General features: G+C 37.3%; 1 protein-coding gene and 1 long non-coding RNA gene across 3 annotated transcripts; one reads left to right on the plus strand and one right to left on the minus strand.

Moving 5' to 3' along the window:
* The first annotated feature begins 3,509 nt into the window (after positions 1-3,509).
* LOC113320976 lies at positions 3,510-7,093 on the plus strand. Of its 2 annotated transcripts, none has more exons than XR_003346383.1 (4): positions 3,510-3,930; positions 4,620-4,725; positions 5,238-5,288; positions 6,212-7,093. It is a non-coding gene; the product is annotated as an uncharacterized LOC113320976 (long non-coding RNA). The 2 variants fall into 2 exon arrangements; XR_003346384.1 differs by having other exon boundaries at positions 6,608-6,668.
* Positions 7,094-11,719: 4,626 nt separating this feature from the next.
* Positions 11,720-18,031, minus strand: LOC113323485 (transcription factor LHW-like). The gene is made up of 10 exons (XM_026571803.1): positions 17,222-18,031; positions 16,469-16,684; positions 16,301-16,382; positions 15,855-15,896; positions 15,676-15,735; positions 13,528-15,381; positions 13,321-13,422; positions 12,791-12,931; positions 12,571-12,696; positions 11,720-12,431 (listed from the first exon to the last, which is right to left on the minus strand). Exons 1-10 carry the CDS (start codon positions 17,314-17,316, stop codon positions 12,255-12,257), a joined length of 2,895 nt encoding a protein of 964 aa, XP_026427588.1. The 5' UTR covers positions 17,317-18,031; the 3' UTR covers positions 11,720-12,254.
* Between the last annotated feature and the right edge of the window lie 1,309 nt (positions 18,032-19,340).

Below are 19,340 nucleotides of genomic sequence, written 5' to 3' on the forward strand. Positions count from 1 at the left end.
ATTGTTGTGGAAACACAACAAAGATGCCCATTGTTTATTATGTGTAGTCAATCTCCTATCAAAGATTTCTGATCTATCAAATTCCTTGATAGTATTCTCTTCTTCATGTGTAGATACACCCTTTTTCCTTCATTAGTAGTATCACCCTTATCAACCTGATCAACATCATCGATAATAGTATCATCCATTTGGAAGACTAGGTTGATATGGGTATTGATGTGAGATTGAGATTCAAAATACGGAGTTGAATAACCTATCATCTCTGGGTATCTTAGGTTTTCTACTGTCTGATTCAATCAAAATATCTAACTTAATGTTTTGGTCACTGTCTATTCTACTTCCAGTTGTTAATAAGGGAATATTTTTTATCCTCACGCGTATTTGTTATATAGTTAGCCGAAAATTTCTTTCCCTCCTAATTATGACTCCATACGACATTTTTTTTTCTCATCCACTTCCTCTACCTTGAGTTCCTAAGCAATTATTTTGTAGTCTGCATCGATATGATCTACCATAAATGACTCTTTGCAGGTTTTGTATGGTCTCATTTAAAAGTGATCATAAATCACCCATATCCTTCACTTGTTGCGGTATTAATCCAACCACCTATTGTTAATGGATTTTTGAGGTTAATCTCAACATAAACATAATTTGAGACATGATCTCCTGGAATTCTTTTCCTATCTTCTGGTGTAACTCTTTTTCTGATGTCTAATTGAAAAGCTCATTTATAAATTGTTCATTCAAAAGGATCTGCTGAATGTTTCTTAGTTTTACGCTCCAGACTTGAGAAGTCGTACACTTCTAGAGCGAGTAAGCAACCTAAGACAGTCCAGGGAGATTTTCCAAGCACATTTTTGTAAGATTCTTCTTGTTGAAATCTAAAGACAAACAAGTTTTTCCCTTTATGTTAGAGCACTTCTCGGTCGAAGTCGCAAGCGTTGCTATCTCAAGCTTGTTTGTCAAGTTGAGTTGCCAAAACTATAAGTCTTGATTTCTAGTCTACTTATAGCTAAGTCTCGGATTATGATAGAAAGTGTAGTTAAACATTAGAATTCACGGCGTTCATCGATTGAAGACGAAGAACTACTAAGGGGAGCTTGTGGAACTTCATCAACAAAAGGTATGTGGAGACTAGAACTCATATATCACTCAAAAGTCTATCTACTCTATCTCCTATTTGAGACAAAAGTCGTATAACTATATAGACTTCAATTATGCACATTTGATATTTTGAGATGAGTTTAAGTCGCTTACATATTTCTCGAAATATGTGATAGTAAGCTTTCGCTTTAACCAAGTTCATCTTATATTCTTGACGAAAGTCAAAAGATGATCATGTGAAAATCGCCTTGTAACATCTTACATGATTTGTGTGAGACGGTCATTTGATATAGACTCGGAATGTTTCGTATTGATCATTCGATCACTTGAAAATTGCTTTGAAGTTAATAGTTTGTGTGAGACAGCTGTTGTCGTCTTCCAAGAATGTCTCAATGGTTGAAATGAGAGTTTAGAATAATTGGATATAAGCATAGTATGCATACTTGCATATATGTAGTCCGAGTCTGGGAACCATGGTATGCATACCCGTATGCGTACTGGTTGGTTTAGTGAAAGTATTGGAACCTTATACGGATACTGGTACGCGTACTGGCGTGAGGTTCAGGTCCGGGAATTTCTGCTGAGTTTGGTGGTATGCGTACCCGTTCGCATACTTGCGAACCCAAACTTAGTCCGGCCACTAAGATATGCGTACCCGTTTGCATACTCGAGTGGATAATGTTCTAAAATCGATTTGTTCATGAACTGATACATTTATATAATAAGGAATGCAATATTTTGAAAACTTTGGATATAATGTTCATGACTTGATTCGAGTGAATCAAAATTGATTTTGCTTCAATTGTGTCTTGTATACTTCTATGAGAATATAAACAATTGAACAACTCTAGAACTAGTTTCATTTGAGTCATTTGAACTAGTTATGATTAAGATGAATAAGGTTGATATGAAAGTGTTCATATGGCTAACTTTGGTTAACTATTGTTGAGCCAACAAAGGTGTACACGTTTAGGTACTCATATCTAAATGAAGTCACTTTTCATTTGTGTGTAACAAGCTAAGTTCGATCTAACGGTTGAAAGATATTAGCTTGAGTCTAATCAGGTTTTCATCTAACTGTGAATATTGAATGCTTTGTTACCAAGGTAACATTGATTAAAAACCCTGATTTGAAGGATATATAAGGGAGAACTCTAGCAACTGGGAAACCTAATCCCCACACCTCTTGTGTGATACTAGTTGCGACTAGAGTCGATTCTCCTTTAACCTTAGGTTTTTCCAAAACCCTGTAGGTTAACGACTTGAAGACTTCATTGGGATTGTGAAGCCAGGCCCAACTATTTTCTCTTTAGTTGAGTGTTCTGATCTTGCTGTTTTCTATCGTGATTGAGTACTACTTTCTCTATGATTTGCTCGAGATTTAATCTCCGATAGGCAAGATAAAAAGTAGTCATAAACATCTTCGTCTCATCGTTTGTGATTCCACAATATCTTGTTTCGCTACCATACGATTAAGATTATTGTGAGGTGATTCATATTTCTAGGCTGTTCTTCGGGAATATAAGTCTCGCATATCAATTGGTTCCTGTTCACCTTGATTTATCAAAAGACGGAACAAAACTCATAGGCTTTTATGTGGGAGACAGATTTATCTATTCAATAGACTTTTATGTGTGAGACGGATTGGTTTATAAAGTCTTCGACTTTGGGTCATAGCAACTCTTAGTTGTGGGTGAGATCAGCTAAGGGAATCAAGTGCGCAGAATACGGCGTGGTTCTAGAGGCGTAAGGAACGCGACTGTACCTTGATCAGTGTGAGACTGGTTAGGGCTCAACTACATTCCAGTCCGAAGTTAACTTGGAGCATGCTAGTGTCTGTAGCGGCTTAATACAGTATGGTGTTCAAATATGGACTAGGTTCCAGGGTTTTTCTGCATTTGCGGTTTCCCCGTTAACAAAACTTCTGGTGTCTGTGTTATTTCTTTTCTGCATTATATTTGTTTATATAATTGAAATATCACAGGTTATGCGTAAGTTCAATTAATTGTGAATCCAACCTTTGGTTGTTAATTAAGTTGATTGGCACTTGGATATTGGTTTTTGATACCATCCAAGTTATTTCTTATATTCAATCGAGCTCGCAAATTGCCATTTGTTTGATTGCAGATTGAATTGAGAAATTGAGATATAACTCTTTGATTACTTTTCTTAAGATTGAGCCTGACTGTCGGGTTGTTTTACTTGAAAGCATATTGGAATTAGTCCATACAGATTGTTAAACGAAATATGTGGAAATTATATAAATAGTCCTATTTTTGGTGGATCTTCATAATAACCTTTTCCAACAATAAAAATTCATTTAATAATACAATACCGATTTCACCCTTCATTATATATATTCACAATGAAAACCAATCGTTTCATCCTTCTTTTAAAGAATTAGATCTTAATTCTCTCTATATCTCTCCTCCTCTTCCAGCAACCACTCACCACCACCGTTTCTACTCCTCTTTCGTCCACGACCACCACAACCACCTTTACCTCTATCATTATCACCGCTACTATCTCCGCCGACAATATAACTTAGAACAATTGAAATTATAATTTGAAGAATTCATCTCCAAAAACAAATTTACTGGTAAATGAATGAAAGTATCAATTGAACGATTTCAGATTTAAACTTTCTGATACCAATTTTACTATTTAATTGATCGATTATGGTGGTTCCGGTTGGAATGGTAAAATTGGAGATAGAGATAGTGGTGGTTCTGATTGTTTGTGGTGGTGGGTAGTGTTGTTGCAGCGGTGGTGGTAGATGTTTCGGGTATTTGGAAAATTGATACAATGGAGCTATTATTCCTTATGGTAAGTAATCTTTTCATTTGCTCGTCTATTCCGTCACTCAAAATTTGAATGGGAATTTCTTATTCTAGCTTATTCTGTTATATGTGGATGGATGGATGTCAACTTTGTTGTCTTTTTCTCTATGATGAATTAATATAATGAGTTTTCTATATCAAAATTACTTAATTTAGATCCATAATTGGCTTAAATGTTGTTAACGTCTGGATTTTTTATAATGAATTTGGAGGTTTTGGATATGGAACTATGAAATATACATGTGCTTTGCTTTATCGATTGCATTTTATGTTTCTGAAATTATTTTATTTGATTCCATAAAGAAATGATGTGTTTCACTTTTATCCGTCTCAATGAGGGTAGTATGTTTGGAGATGTAGCTAGCTACTATATTCACTTTTATCCAAACTGCCCAATTTATATTTCAGCGACGGCTGAAGAGGCACAGGATGTCTTTATTGAAGCATCTGCTTTGTGTATTCAACAACAATATTGCATAAGAACTTCCAGACTGTTGGTTTAGAAGATTCAATTAGTATTTGTTTCTGTTTGTGCCTCTTGTACACTGCATTTTGAAACCTTGTTTCTATTTAAATTCTTTGAATATAATGAGTAGAATTAGTAGGAACTTTCACTTCATATAGGTTACACATCTCATCTCATGTCTTGTCGTGCTTCTGTTTTTTTCCTCACAGGCTTCCAATGAAGACTCTTTAATTAGAACAGATGGCGGTTGTTGGACATTCTGAGGGGCCATCATTCGTTGCCAGCCGAATGCAATTTGTATTCAGTACTCTAGAGGTTTGCGACCATTCAAATACTTTCTATCTCAAACTACTCTTAATACCTTAAAAATGTCGGTTTAGTGTCGAATCAATGTGATAACTAGCACGTATGTTAAATCCTAGCAAATTCTGTAACTTAATACTGTTGTAAGTCCTTATGTTCATCATAAAAAAGCAAAAAAGATGAAGAGAAAGAAATATAGTGCAGAAAAGTTACATACTGATCAAGGACATGTTGAAGGGAGCATATGACTACAAGATTACTGACTTAGAAAATATGATATCTGTGCAATATCTCGTTGCTCTTCTCTTTTACTTTATAGTTTATACAATATTGGAGTTTTGGAGCAAATATTGCATACGTAGTAGACCAGTGTGAATCACTGCCTAGCGAAGGAGGAGACCACTTTGTTGTGCCAGCAAGTGAGCCTAGTGGAACTATTCTTTTTTACTGTCCATGGTGCTTTAATGTCTTTTGACCGGCTATACTACATGAAAACGTCTCTTATGTCTTGTTTGCTTGTGCAGGTAGTCAGTCCACAATGGCCAATTATTTAGTTGCAAAACTCGATGTTTTAGGTATGCACATTTTGAACCCACCTTCTAGTTATAATGCTTAACTCAACCTTATGACGAATTTGTGGTGCAATGGTAGCACGATTGGCTCCGTATCAGATGATGCGTGTTCGACTCACGCCAAGTTTGCTCATGCATGCGAATCATAATGATTGTTAGATTGCAGGGACTAATAGTGTCAACTTGTGTTTTTGATACTGGAATTTGATATCAACTTCAGTTGTTGACACAAGATTTTTGGTATCAATTTCGGTTGTTGACACCATTTTTTTTTTCTAATTTCGTTTTTTGGATCAACTTCGGTTGTTGACGTCATATTCTTTTCTTTTTTTTCTTTTTTGATTTTGGATCAACTTCGGTTGTTGACTCCATATTTTGGGGATCAACTTCGGTTGTTGACACCATTTTTTTTTCTTCTTATTTTCTGATTTTTGTTTTTGGGATCAACTTCGTTTGTTGACACCATTTCCTTTTCTTCTTATTTTCTGATTTTTGTTTGGGTTCAACTTCGGTTGTTGATGTCAACTTCGGTTATCGATACCATTCCTTTTTCCTTCTTAGAGCATCTCCAACGGGAGATTATGATGTCCCTATTTTAACGGATTAAGTTATTTTTACTAAAAATTTATCTCTAATGGGAGCTTGAAGAGAGAATGTGAAGATGATGTGGCAAGCGGTTAGGTTTACATCCTCTAGCCCATCCTCTTGTTTCAGGGATCTCTTAGAGGATGTAAATCATCCACATCACCATTAATCATAGTATCACGGGATAAGAAAAAAAAATATTTTGTTCTTGAAGACCTCCTGCATCGTCTGTTCTCAAACTCTAAATACATAATCTAGGCATGGATTTCTCTGTCAACTGAAATCTCTTTCTTTGAAGGGTTTTGACAATGAAAAATAAGGTTATAACTTATATTGGTTAGGTCAATTAAAGTTCAGAAGATGAGGAAACTTTCAAAGAATAAAAAAGATCATTGATCACGCAACACATGTTCAAGGAATAATTGACATTTGTGTCCAAGCACCAAAATATACCGTTCTTAACCAACAATGGATGTTGCTAGAAAGTGTGAAGGTTAAGGGGCTGGAGATGATTTTGTTCCGCTTCCTATAACTAAGGAATGTATCGAGACATATCAGCAGAGGACGTCTTCTTTACACATCTGAATATCAAGGACACGGATGTCTCGTTGGAGATGCTTTTAGGATCAACTTCACTCCATTTCTTTTTTCTTTTTGGGATCAACTTCGGTTGTTGACACCATTTCTTTTTTCTTCTTGGGATCAACTTCGGTTGTTGACACCACCGATGACGGTAGGAGCTAGCGGCGAAATGGTGGTGGCGATGGGTGGCAGCGGACAGGTGGTGGCGGCGGCGGCGGCGGGTGGCGATGGACTGGTGGTGGTGACGGCGATGACGGTGGTAGTGGTGGAATATTAGTGGCGATGGAGGTTGGTAGGTGGTGGTCGTTGAGCGGTGGTGGTGGAATGGTAGTTGAATTTTGGTGGTGGTGGTCGTAGAATGGTAGTTAAATATTGGTGGTGGTGGAGCTAGTGGTGGGTGGCAGAGAATATTTTTTGTTGTATTTTGAAATAAAAAGAATATAATATATGAGCGAGGGTATTTAGGTAATCTAGGGATAAGGTTTTTAAATGATAGGAGTATATTTATTGTTGTAGAAGAGTATATTTGTTGGATGTTAAAACTAAGGGTATAATTAATGTACCCGCGAAATATTTGGTGTAGACTTGAAATGTTTCATTATGATTATTTCAATAACTTGAAAATTGCTTTGATGCTAATAGTGTGTGAAAACGGCTATTGTCACCCTCTAAGAAAGTTTCAATGATTGAAATAAGAGTTTAGAATACTTAACCATCATTGGATTATAAACGTATTGTGCATTCTTGCATGTATGTGATCCATGACCGGAACTAAAGTATGCATTCCCGTATGCGTACTTGTAGTTATGAAATTCCGTGTACCAAGTACACATACCGGTACGCATACTTGCGTAAGGTATAGGTCCGGAAATTTCTGTTGGGTTTTGGAAGTGTACTTAGTATGCGTACGCATTTGCATACAGGCGAACACAAACTCAGACCGGCTACTTAATTATGCGTACCCGTTTGCATACTTGAGTGGATAAAGTTCTAAAATCGGTTGGCTCATGAACTAATACATTTATATACTAAGGAATGCATTCTTTACAAACTGTGTCTATAACGTTCATGAATTGATTTGAGTGAATCAAACCAATTTTGCTTCAATTGTGTTCTTGTATACTTCTATGAGAATATAGCAATTGAACAACTCTTTAACTAGTTCATTTGAGTCATTTGAACTAGTTATGGTTAAGATGAGTAAGGTTGATATGAGAGTATTCATATGGATAACCTCGGTTAACTACGGTTGAGCCAACATGGTGTACACGTTTAGGTACGCCTACATAAACCTAAATGAGGGTACATTTCATCTGTGTAGAACAAGCTAAGTTAGATCTAACGGTTGAAAGATATTAGCTTGAATCTAATCAGGTTTTTATCTAACGGTGAATATTGAATGCTTTGTTACCAAGGTAACTTAGATTGCAAACCCTAATTTGAAAACTATATGAAGGAGAACTCTAGCAACTGGAAAACCTAATCCCCACACCTCATGTGTGATACTAGTTGCATAAGCTAGAGTCGATTCTACTTTAACCTTAGGTTTTTCACGAAACCTTGTAGGTTAACGACTTGAAGACTTCATTGGGATTGTGAAGCCAGACCCAACTATTTTCTCTATAATTGCGTGATATGATCTTGTTGTTTCTATCGTGTTTGAGTACTATCTTCTTTAAGATTGACTCGAGATTTAATCTCCGACAGGCAAGATAAAAAGTAATCACAAACATCTTCGTCTCATCGTTTGTGATTCCACAATATCTTGTTTCGCTACCATACGATTAAGATTATTGTGAAGTGATTGATATTTCTAGGTCGTTCTTCGGGAATATAAGTCTGATATATCAATTGGTTCCTGTTCACCTTGATTTATCAAAAGACGGAACAAAACTCGTAGATATTTCTGTGGGAGACAGATTTATCTATTCCTATAGACTTTTCTGTGTGAGACAGATTTGTTTATCAAGTCTCCGACTTTGGGTCGTAGCAACTCTTGGTTGTGGGTGAGATCAGCTGAGGGAATCAAGTGTGTAGTATCCTGCTGAGATCAGAGATGTAAGGAGCGCAACTGTACCTTGAATCAGTGTGAGGTTGATTAGGGTTCAACTACAGTTCAGTCCGAAGTTCATTGGTAGTAGGCTAGTGTCTGTAGCGGCTTAATACAGTATGGTGTTCAAATTTGGACTAGGTCCCGGGGTTTTTCTGCATTTGCGGTTTCCTCGTTAACAAAACTTCCGGTGTCTGTGTTATTTCTTTTCCGCATTATATTTTGTTATATAATTGAAATATCACAGGTTGTGCGTTGAACCGATCAATTGGGAAATCCGACCTTTGGTTGTTGATTGAAATTGATTGATCCTTGAACATTGGTATTTGGTACCGTTCAAGTTAATTCTCTTATATTGGGCTCGCAAATTCCTATTTGCTGATTGCAGACTGTAATTACCGGAGGATTATAACCATTAACCACATAAACCCATGATTGAAAATCACGCGCTTGAAGAAAGGCACGCATAACAATTTTCCACCATAAGTAATTTGAGCCATCGAAGACTGGTGTTACGTTTATGGAGATAACACTTCTGTCCATATTCAGATCGCTACAAACACAGACTTATAAGGTCTTTAATGTTTGTCTGCTCTGATACCAATTGAAAAAGCGGGAGTCTAACAACCACACCCAACAATTCGTTTGGCAATCTGAATAAACAAACTCCAATATACTTTCAAGAGAATCAACTAGACAGTCAGACTCAATCTAAAGAAAAATATATCAAAGAATTTTGTATCTCTCTTTCTCAATTTCAAAGGATACTGGTAGATATGATGCCGCCGAGATTCTTGTTGCAAAGCAAAATTCTGATGGGTTAAATGTTATCATTCATGCCATTACCCCAGAGCTCCAGCATCATGTGACTACTTGCACAAAGTCTAAAGATGCTTGAGATATCTTAAAAACTGTATTTGAAGGGAATACCGGTGAAAAAGAAGCTAGGCTTCAAAATCTAAACTCCGATTGGGAAAATCTTCGTATGGCCGATGAAGATTCATTTGATGAGTTTAATCACAAAGTATCTGAAATTGTTAATGCATCTTTTGCATTGGGTAAGACTATTCCTGAAAAGGACATTGTGATGAAAATTCTCAGATCGCTGCCATCTAGATACTATTCTAAGAAGCATGCCATCGTTGAAGGTAATAACCTTGCAACTCTCTCCAGTAACACTCTGGTTGGGAAGTTAAAGATCTTTGATCATGAGCTTACATCCAAATCCGGAAAAGATGTGGCTTTCAAAGCACAAAAGAACACTAAATTACTTGACAAAAGTAAAAGTGTTTGCATCTCTGAAGATGATCTTTCTGAGGCTGATTCAGCAGATGAAGATCTTGACAAGTCAGTCTCCTTGATCACAAGGCAGTTTAGGGATCTTATTTTGAAGAGAAGTAAACGATTCTCCAGAGATAAACCTAGGTCATCAGTTAAACCACATAATCGTGTTCCTTCTAAAAACAGGGATATTGATGAAACTGATGACAAGGATATGCCTCGATGCTTTAAGTGTAAAGGTTTTGGTCATTTTGCAAATGAGTGTCCAAATCGTAAAAAATAAACTGGGAACAAAGGTCTAACTGCAACTCTTGATGAAATGTCTGACAACTATGATTCTAATGAAGACGAAAAGTCAAGTGTTGCACTTCTATGTGAAAATATTGATTTTGATAATTGTAGCAATACATACATCAATCTTGATATTCTTTCAGAAGAAATCTCAATCGGTCTGGAATAAAAAATAGATCTACCTGTTTCTATTGGAAACTTTTTTTTTTTCTGATTTTTCAGGTTCCATTATGTGTCTAGCCGCGTACACATCTCAGGCATCTGAATCATCTTCCAGGTTAACATGCTCTTATTGTTCTCTCAAAAGTCATGAACTTTCAAAGTGTTTCAAGTACAAACACCAAATGAGATATGTCAACAAACTTTAACGAAGAGCGAATCGATTAGCAAACAAGCTCAAACTTGTTCAAAAATCATCAGAGGTATGTAAACGCATCTCTTCTTCAAAGAAGTTAGTTTCCAAAGAAAAGACTAGATCATTAGAAAGAAATTTATGGTCTAAACACTATGAGAAACAGGGCTCTCTGAATTCCTTTCGAAAAGGATATGGTGGACAGATTATTGTTCACCCCACCACAACTTAATTGTGATGGTTAGTGCATCTTGTCTCATGTGCCTGATCAAAAAAGACAAGATCATGCACACCTCAGATTTTAGGAAAAGAAAATTCTTTTAGATTTTTTAGATATTTTTCTTTTCGTGTTTTTGCTCTGCTGAGCATTGTAAGTCTTAGAGCTCTTTTAGCTAAATGGAGTTGGAGATTCCATGATGGAAATCATGCCTAAAATCGCACCGCGGAGAACAAAAACTATCCAGAAAACATTTGGCTTAAAGAATTCAAGTTACCACATGGTAAAGAATTCTGTAAAGGTAAACAAAAAAAAAAAAAAAAGAATGCTGGTAAGAAATGGTTGGTGGGCTAATTCAAGCACACCACTATTAAGCATTTTCAGACTGGCCGCAAACAAAAATGCCAAGTCGCTCATCTCACTCGTCAAGACAGGTGAACAAATGAAGATGAAGTCAATGATCTCGGGATATTTCCGATCAACCTATCATTTTTGTATCTGGGAAAGGGATGAGATAGGCACTGCGAAACTAACTCGGGGTTTTCAACAAGAAAGTTCATCATCGGTAGATGCAGCAAGTTTGTGTGGAGAATGCACGTCCCACCCAAAATTTTCCAAATCAAAATTCGACCATTAAAGAGATGACTAATGTCGTGGACTTGTGGATTAAATTAGAGAGCTCTTTTGTCTCTTTCCACAATCCACGTGCAGTAGTTGGCAGGCCATAATCCGTGTGGCACAAGACAACATAACTTGGATGAACATTTTCTTTGCTCATAGCTGATTTTTCTGGATTCGACAAAAATCACCTGACTGAATCAAATTTGATTCAATATGTTTGATTTATTTTTTTTAGTCAAATCTGATTCAACTGACTCAAAAATACGAGAATCGGTGACTTGTCCAATGAGTCAAGAGAAGTTTGTTACCAGACTCGAACTGGTCTAAGTTAGAGATTTTACCTGAGTCAGATCTAACTCAAATTGTGAAACAAACAGGTTGACATCTGACTCGCAACAAGTCGGAGTCGACCCGGATTCAGATCGCGAATCAGATGCAAACAAACATGGTGGAAGTAGAAAAAAAATATACTCCTACATGCCACACCAAACATAAAAAGCATGTCCAAAGTTGAGCTTCATAAAAATATATACACCTTCACCCTTAATGTATCCATGCATCTTTTTTAGTATCCCCCATGCCTCACCCGAATTATAGCACACGATCTCCACTCTTATGAACACCCAATTACAATCCCCCCTAGTAAAAAGAAGAACAAACTAACTGACAACCCAGCCACACCTGAGAGAATTCTAGGTTATCCCATAAAGATATTATTAGGATGTTTGATGCCACCAGGAATTGCAGATTACCACTTTTTCTAGAAAGCACCAGTTATTCCATATCAAAAGGCATTGAGGAGCTTCAACACTAACTAAAAAGCTCTCATAGATACCAAGTTAGGCCAACAGTCAGGAGCACATTTGCATAAAATACATCACCAAAAGCGCTCGACCAGAGCTGCCACAAAGAGACTGGATCCATGATAGTTATGGCAAAGAAGCTACATGGCAACTCGCAACATGTCCAGATTAATGAATTAGTAGCCATTCAGTTCAAGCTATTGGACTGACCAGTTGCAGGTATAGCAGATTGATGGGAAGGATCATGGGCAACCATTTTGATGGCAGCAACGTCCCTGGGTGCCGCTGTAGTGCCCTTCACGGCTTGTTCTAACAGATGAACAAGTGCAAGAAATATTTCCATCCTAGTAACATCCCTATTTGCCTGAACACAATAAGCCATATTTCAGTTACTTTTTCTTTTTGAAGATGATATTTCAGTTACTTTTTCTTTTTGAAGATGATAGTAACTGTTAAAGAATTGGATATTCTAAGTTGGGGGTGAACTACTGTAGATGTATTACCTCTACTGTGAAACGCACCCAGACCTTATTGTTACGAGTTTCCATTACCCCCTTTAATATGGTCAACCCTAATCCTCTAATAATATCAGCTATTTCCAGAAAGAAACCTTGTTCTTCGCACCGCATCTGCGGAAGGAGGGCACAGAGAAATTTAATAAGTTGGAATTTATGGAGCACCAGAGAATACAGCTTCGGGACAAAGTGACAGGGCAATATTTACCTCCACAAGCATTTGACGAGGTAGATTTAAATCCTCAACAATGATAGGGCAGACCATTGACTGTGAACCTACTTCAAATGCCCATGTTGCTCCCCCCTCAAAGCTGTCCTTGGAGCGCAAGCCACCATCCTTGCTAATAATCTGTAAATTCGTGCGACAACAAAACACGAAATGATAGAAGGTCACATATGTTCCTTAAAGATGGATATATCAAGTTCTATATCAGTAAAATTTTACGATCTACTTGTGCAGTAATATGTTGAGTGGCACTCTCTATTACATTAAAGAATCTGCCTACCCAAGATATAGCATGCTATACAAACTTATACACAGTGCTGATCAAATGTTTGCCTCTCCAATATGCACTCCATAAGACACCGTTGAGTGTAACATAATTTATATATATTGCACCAGCTAAACATTCATGTACCATAATTAAGTTTTGGTTCTTCAATAGGATGGACTAACATTACATTAGCCTTTGAATTACAAAACAAAAAGAAGGGCAACAAAAATGGATAATCTCACACCTTTGACTCTCCGGTTTGTTTTAGATCATTGGCATGTTTTGTCACGCTTTGCAAGAAAAGCATGTGCTTGATGGTACGCTCCAGAAGAGCATCGATGCTACACTGTTTGACATAATAATATTTAATGGTAGAATTAGCATAAAATAATGACTGAAAAACAAGAAACAAGATGAGAAAAGCAGTTCTTAATTGTAACAAAGAAATCACCTTTCCTCCATTAGGTACTATTTCACGCAACTCCTTCACGCGGTCTTGGATCATCTGACGATCTTTGGGCCTAGGTCTAGGATTCTCTCCAGGTCTTAACCTTTTGCGATTTATTTTGCCTGTTTCCTGAGGCTTTTTAGAATGTGCAGTTGAAACACTTGTCTCACACATTACATTCTGATGATCCTCAACCAGTAACCTGGTTTGAGACCCATACATGGAACTGATTTGAGAAGCCTCCCCGACACTAGTCTTTGAACATCCAGATATGAAAGAGCTTGGGCCTGCTATATGTGACCTAGGGAGAGATGGAGAGAAACCATAAATATTACCGTGATTCTGGTCTGGCACTCCAACCTGTGTGCATGACATGGAAACAGAAGGAACTGAAGAGCTACATGTTTTTGTTAATGTTGTCCAGCAAGACATATCATCATCTATTATATGCTTAGCGCCAGGGTGAACCTTGGAAACTACTGCATCCAATAGATGGTCCGGTGCAGTGTCAGAGAAGATGCCACTCTCTGAGATCTCATTGTTCATTGCACGAATATCAGTAGTCGCATCTGTTTGCGTAATGCATTTGGAAACATCCAATCTTGCACTATATACGTTGGAATCTACCACACGAGTCAGCGAGTCCTCCCAGCTGCCAAAATTCTTTCCACTTTTCAGATCTATACCCAAGATATCAAATAAGCCATCTCCTGAAGGAGGTTGGGCATGTGCGTCTCCATAAACGGTATTACAGGGACCAGGAATCTCCTTGCTATGCTCTGTACTACTCGCCCGACGATCATGACTTATATTGGACACCAATGAAGACCTGGAAATGCACTCATCTGGATTGGATGAAAGGATGTTAAGAGACTGAAATAAATCATTATCAATTAACTGTTTCCCCGCATTCCAATTATAATTATCACTTGTAGAGGGATGACTTGCAGTAGGTACCCTGGGAAGTGTGCCACTGCTGCTTGACCAATCTTGGTGGCTGGGTACGGGTGCTATATCTGAAGAGGAAGTATTAAGTTGAAGTGTCTTTAGATGTGAAGTACTCTTAGCTGATCCATAAGTGATCGGACAATAACCCGGAGGCGAATAAAGTGTTGGAATATCAATTCCAGCATCAAGAGCTTTGCTTTCACCAAACAATGATTTTGGAAAGGAATCTTCGAGAGAATTATGGATTGAGCCGTTACTGTTACCATGTTGAGAATTACTATTGTTAGTTGAACTGGATAAGTTGTTACTAACAGGCTCCTGAAGCCCGACGCCTGGCAAGATCTGTTGGTGTGGAATGAAAGTAAGGTTACTGGAAGATGAACTTGATTCGTTAAATTGGGGACTGGGTCTGGTACTTGAATTATTAGGGGTCAGTTGCTTGTTTAGTGATGCTTTTGTACTAGAGAGGATTACTTCGGCTCCAATTTCTCTAGTTTCAGTTTCTTTTTTGAGATGGTTGTTTTGCCTCACAACTGGATTCTTTATCTGGGAGCTGTCACTATGAGTGTTGGTCGTAGCGGCTAGCTGGCTTGAATTCGGTTGCAATTGTGAATTGCTTTCAACTTGCACAGGAATAGAACGAGAAGGTTGACTACCAAATCTCGAAGCCTGGAATGTGGAGTTCTGATGGTAGAAACCAGCACCCATGAATGGTACAGACCTGGTCGGTGGAGAAGAGAAATAGCCAGACAGGTCTACAGAGACAGGTTGTCCAATCAAGGCAGGTGGTCCAAACTCCAACCCTGGGCATTTTGTACTGTAAGTATCAGACGAAAGAGCACCAGGAACACTGCCCAGGTGTGCAAATAAACTCTTCACGTCGTTCACAAACCCCGTGTTTTCCATAACCTGCATTCAACAGGCAACAAAAGAACGTTCTAATTTGCCCAACAAGTGAACTGATGGATGGGGTTTTTCTGATGTACTAAAAACAAGCAGAAGATAGAAGATACATCCAACAAGCACGTCAGTTTCTAAAAATGCAGAAATGAATTGTCGTATCATCAGAGGCGGAATTTAGGATAGTGCACAATCTAAGAGGAATATAATTGAAGAGAGAAGATTGGTTAAGGACTAGAGGGAGGTAGCCTAATAACCAGGTCAAGGTATTCTATCTAGTTGCTTCGTGGCAAGAAAACTTACTGTCAATGTGGATCCAAGTTGAACAACACCATGTGGAAGCACAGGAATTACAGCAAGCGTCTGCAAAACAATCATCTTTAATTAATAAAACAGTTTGAATAATGAACTAAATCTCGTAAGGAAAGAAGAAGAATCGGGAAACATTAGCAAAACAAGAAGAAAGCATAAGCCACACACACCTTCATGCCAGCTGAAAATTGGTGCTGCACCTCAACCAAGACCTAGAAGTTGCGAGAAAAGGAGAGATATCAGATGAGACTTTTCAGAAAAATTATATTTTACTTTACAAATGCAGAAACACTAAAAAAGAAAACTAAGCAAGAAAAAGAACCAATTTTCACTCTTACATTCTCAGTGAAGTTAGAACACTCTTTTTCATGGGATATTGTATACTAATATATACATGTTTTGGTGCCTAACAAATAAGCTTTAGAGCAACTGAGCAAGTGATTGTTTCAAATTGCAATAGGATGATTTCGAAGAAAGAATAGTTTCTTACAACCCAGGCATCATTACTCAAATTTTGCAATTACAAACTCAAATTGCAACGCTCAACTCTGCTATTTTAGAACTGCATACGCAATACTTGAAATATTAAAAGCAAAAGAGGAGCTTTGAGCTATACCTCTGATGGATAACCTTCCACCATGCAGTTATCTCTAAGAATCCATTGATGCATTCCCATAAAAGCAGCGCGGCCAACAATCCTGAGACCCATATTTGAAATAAGAGCATTTGAGCATATATACTCAGTTAACTAGAAATATGAGAAAACAAATAAATGAACATATACCCTTGTCCTACAACATTGATCTGGTTATTAATCATCATCTTGTTCATAAGCAAAGATACTTTGTCCTCCGTTTGACATCCAAGCTGAGGAAGGTTATTATTCTCAAGAGAATACAAAAGCCCTTCCCACTCTTTCAGAAGCAAATCTGTACTCTCAATCCCCGGTAGAGAAGAACTGCGCACGCGCTCATAGTGAAATTCTTCCCAAACTAAAAGCCTGAAACATCACAGCAATATCATCAATGAATGCGCTTTCAACAGTATAATGTAACAATTGAGCACCAAGAACCCAGGAATAATATCCAACAAAATGAAAAGAACAAAAATTAATGGGTTTTAAGATTTAATAATGGATTTTTTTTTTTTATTTGGGTTCATCATCATAAATGATAACTGGAAGAATCAAATTTTAAAGAATATTCTCATATTTTTGTTAGATTTATATGACATAAGAATTCAGTTTAAATGAAGTTCACTTGCCAGAATAATCATATAAAAATCTACTTTTGTAAACTTAAGATGCTCAAAGACAAAACCAAACAAATACAACATTCCAAAAATAGGTTAAAAAGAAAGAAAAAAAGACACCACGTATCACAGAGAGATTCAAACAAAGATAAAAAGTCACCATTAAAGAACAGAACAATCTCCAATAGTTTCTCTAAAAAGAGACCAAATTTAATTAAAATCACAAAATTGGAACAAGAACATAATTGAAGCTAGAAAAGGGGAATGCAGTGAACTGATTACTGACCTTGGATTATGAATACCCATCTTCCAAAAAATAGCATAAGACCATTGATTATCTCCACAAAGACATCTCAAAGCCTCCTTGAGAAAACTTGCCATGATGATGATGACAGATTTCACTTCAGGTGGTGGTGGTGGTGGTGGTGGTGGCGGTGAAGAGAAAACCAGAGATAGATACAACCAAGTCGAGAGATAGTACCAAAAGAACAGTCAAAAGAAAAAAGAGAAGAAAAACTAGCTTTTTGATTTTTCAGTGCCGGACAGTAGAGTACATTATCCCGGCGTTAACTAATAAAAAGTCTAACTTCCACGGCAAGATCCTCTCCCAGCTTGTTTCGTTCTTAACCCACCACTTCTTTTTCTTGCAGGCTCCAGATTTCCAGCAATCATTTTACGACAACCCATTTAGTACTTACAGAAACTGAAAAAGAGACGAAAGAAAGAACTAGAAAGAACACGGAACTGACTAGCAAAAAAGACTGAAGAAATTTGTAAAGTGGGTTTTTGCAGGAAACGCCCTACACTATCCCACAATCTCTAACCTCATAAGCATCCATTAACTTACTTCCATTCATGATTTTTAACCTCAGATTAATGAATATTTCACAGTTTTAAGCAAAACCCAGATACAAAATCTAAGCAGATATTCGTCTTTCTGTATCTCTCTGAAGCTCTCACTACTCTCTGTGTGTCTCCGTGGGGGTTGGTGTAGTCGTCTTCACTTTCTCTCTCTCTCTCTCTCTGTTTCTTTCCCTGCTTTTGTGATTCTCTGAGATGCAAGAAGAACAGTGCTAAAGTGCGCCTCTCATTTATCGCAATTGATTTCCAAGCATCAAACGACTTAAAGAAGACAGGAGGTTTGCTGAAATTACGACTGTGTGCCACTGTTTGTTTTAAATTTGTCGTCTTGTGGTTTCACTTTTGGCTTTTATATTTGCCCTTTATCTGATGCTGTTAGTGGGAAGTGACTGTCTTGCTGACGTAAATATGAAGTACCCTTTCTTTTCGTATTATTTACTGAGAAAACCAATTCGTTTCGCTACGTAAACGAGTACTGTATTTTGTTGTTTATTGGGATTTTGTAATGGCACCTCCTCATTTAGGGGTTAATTACCGAATGGACCCTTAATTTTGTGGTCCTTTATCTAGATGTGTAATTCAACCACACGTGTATTACGAGTTGGGTAAAGATGTCCCAATACATGTTCTCAAATCATTTCTATTACTTTTAGAATTGGGTCAAGCAAAAGCTCCACCTTAAGTGGTGATCAACAGTTGAATGTAGAAGTAGGCTGAAGTTAAAGGGCATTATATTCTTTCAAGTATTCTCTCAAAAAAAACAGAAAAAGAGGGATTCAGAACTTGTAAAATCTTTAAAAAGGACTTAAGTCCAAAATGTGCGCTTGTTCTTTCCATCAAAGTTTAATTAATAATGTTATCTAGGCCGTGAAAATTTTCGGGAGAAAATGAGTAATTCTAGCCGTGCCGAACAGAAAATTTCGAATTTTATGCCCGGAAAAAACCTGAGATCCTACTAGGCGGCTGTTTCTTCTGGGATTCTTCCGGGAAGAGTCTCACGGTGTAAAAGGAATTATCGAAGTTTAATTAGGTTGGTAAAAACACGTCATTTCTAAAATTTATGGGTTGCTGGAGCCCGGGTAGGCATGACTCTTATAATGAAACGCAAGAGCAACATAAGAGCACCCCATTACCAAGCTACTAGAGTAATCCTCTACGGATGTAGTCAAGTTTCCAAGTTGTTGTCCAGAATCAACCCTGACTAACTGTGGGAAAGAGTTTGGTCAAATTAGTAGACAAACGAATGGAGCCCCCAGCCACACAAAAGAACAGCTTTAGAAAAATATTTTGAAAATCGGAGTATATTCTTGAATGTAACATTTAATTATTAATTTCCTATACCATGGATAATTTATAATAGTATTTTCAATTATATTATACAAGGATTATGTTAATCCAATCTATAATCTTTTGCTGTGAGATGGAACCTTTTCTATGTAAATGTGGTACACTGTCGTTTTTGGCTGACAATCGCCAGGTATTGTCTTAAACTCTCTTTTATGTGATAATCAAAAATATTTTCAATAATCCAAATGTCGTTATGT

The sequence above is a fragment of the Papaver somniferum genome, chromosome 11 (assembly GCF_003573695.1).
Source record: "Papaver somniferum cultivar HN1 chromosome 11, ASM357369v1, whole genome shotgun sequence".
Taxonomy (NCBI): Eukaryota; Viridiplantae; Streptophyta; class Magnoliopsida; order Ranunculales; family Papaveraceae; genus Papaver; species Papaver somniferum.

Coding starts and splice junctions, on each gene's coding strand:
- LOC113323485 (XM_026571803.1), bottom strand. CDS start 17,316: ATGGCAAGTTTTCTCAAGGAGGCTTTGAGATGTCTTTGTGGAGATAAT. Junction 15,897..16,300: donor TGGAAGGTTATCCATCAGAG/GTATAGCTCAAA, acceptor CGCAACTTCTAG/GTCTTGGTTGAGGTGCAGCA. Junction 12,432..12,570: donor GGGTGCGTTTCACAGTAGAG/GTAATACATCTA, acceptor TATTGTGTTCAG/GCAAATAGGGATGTTACTAG.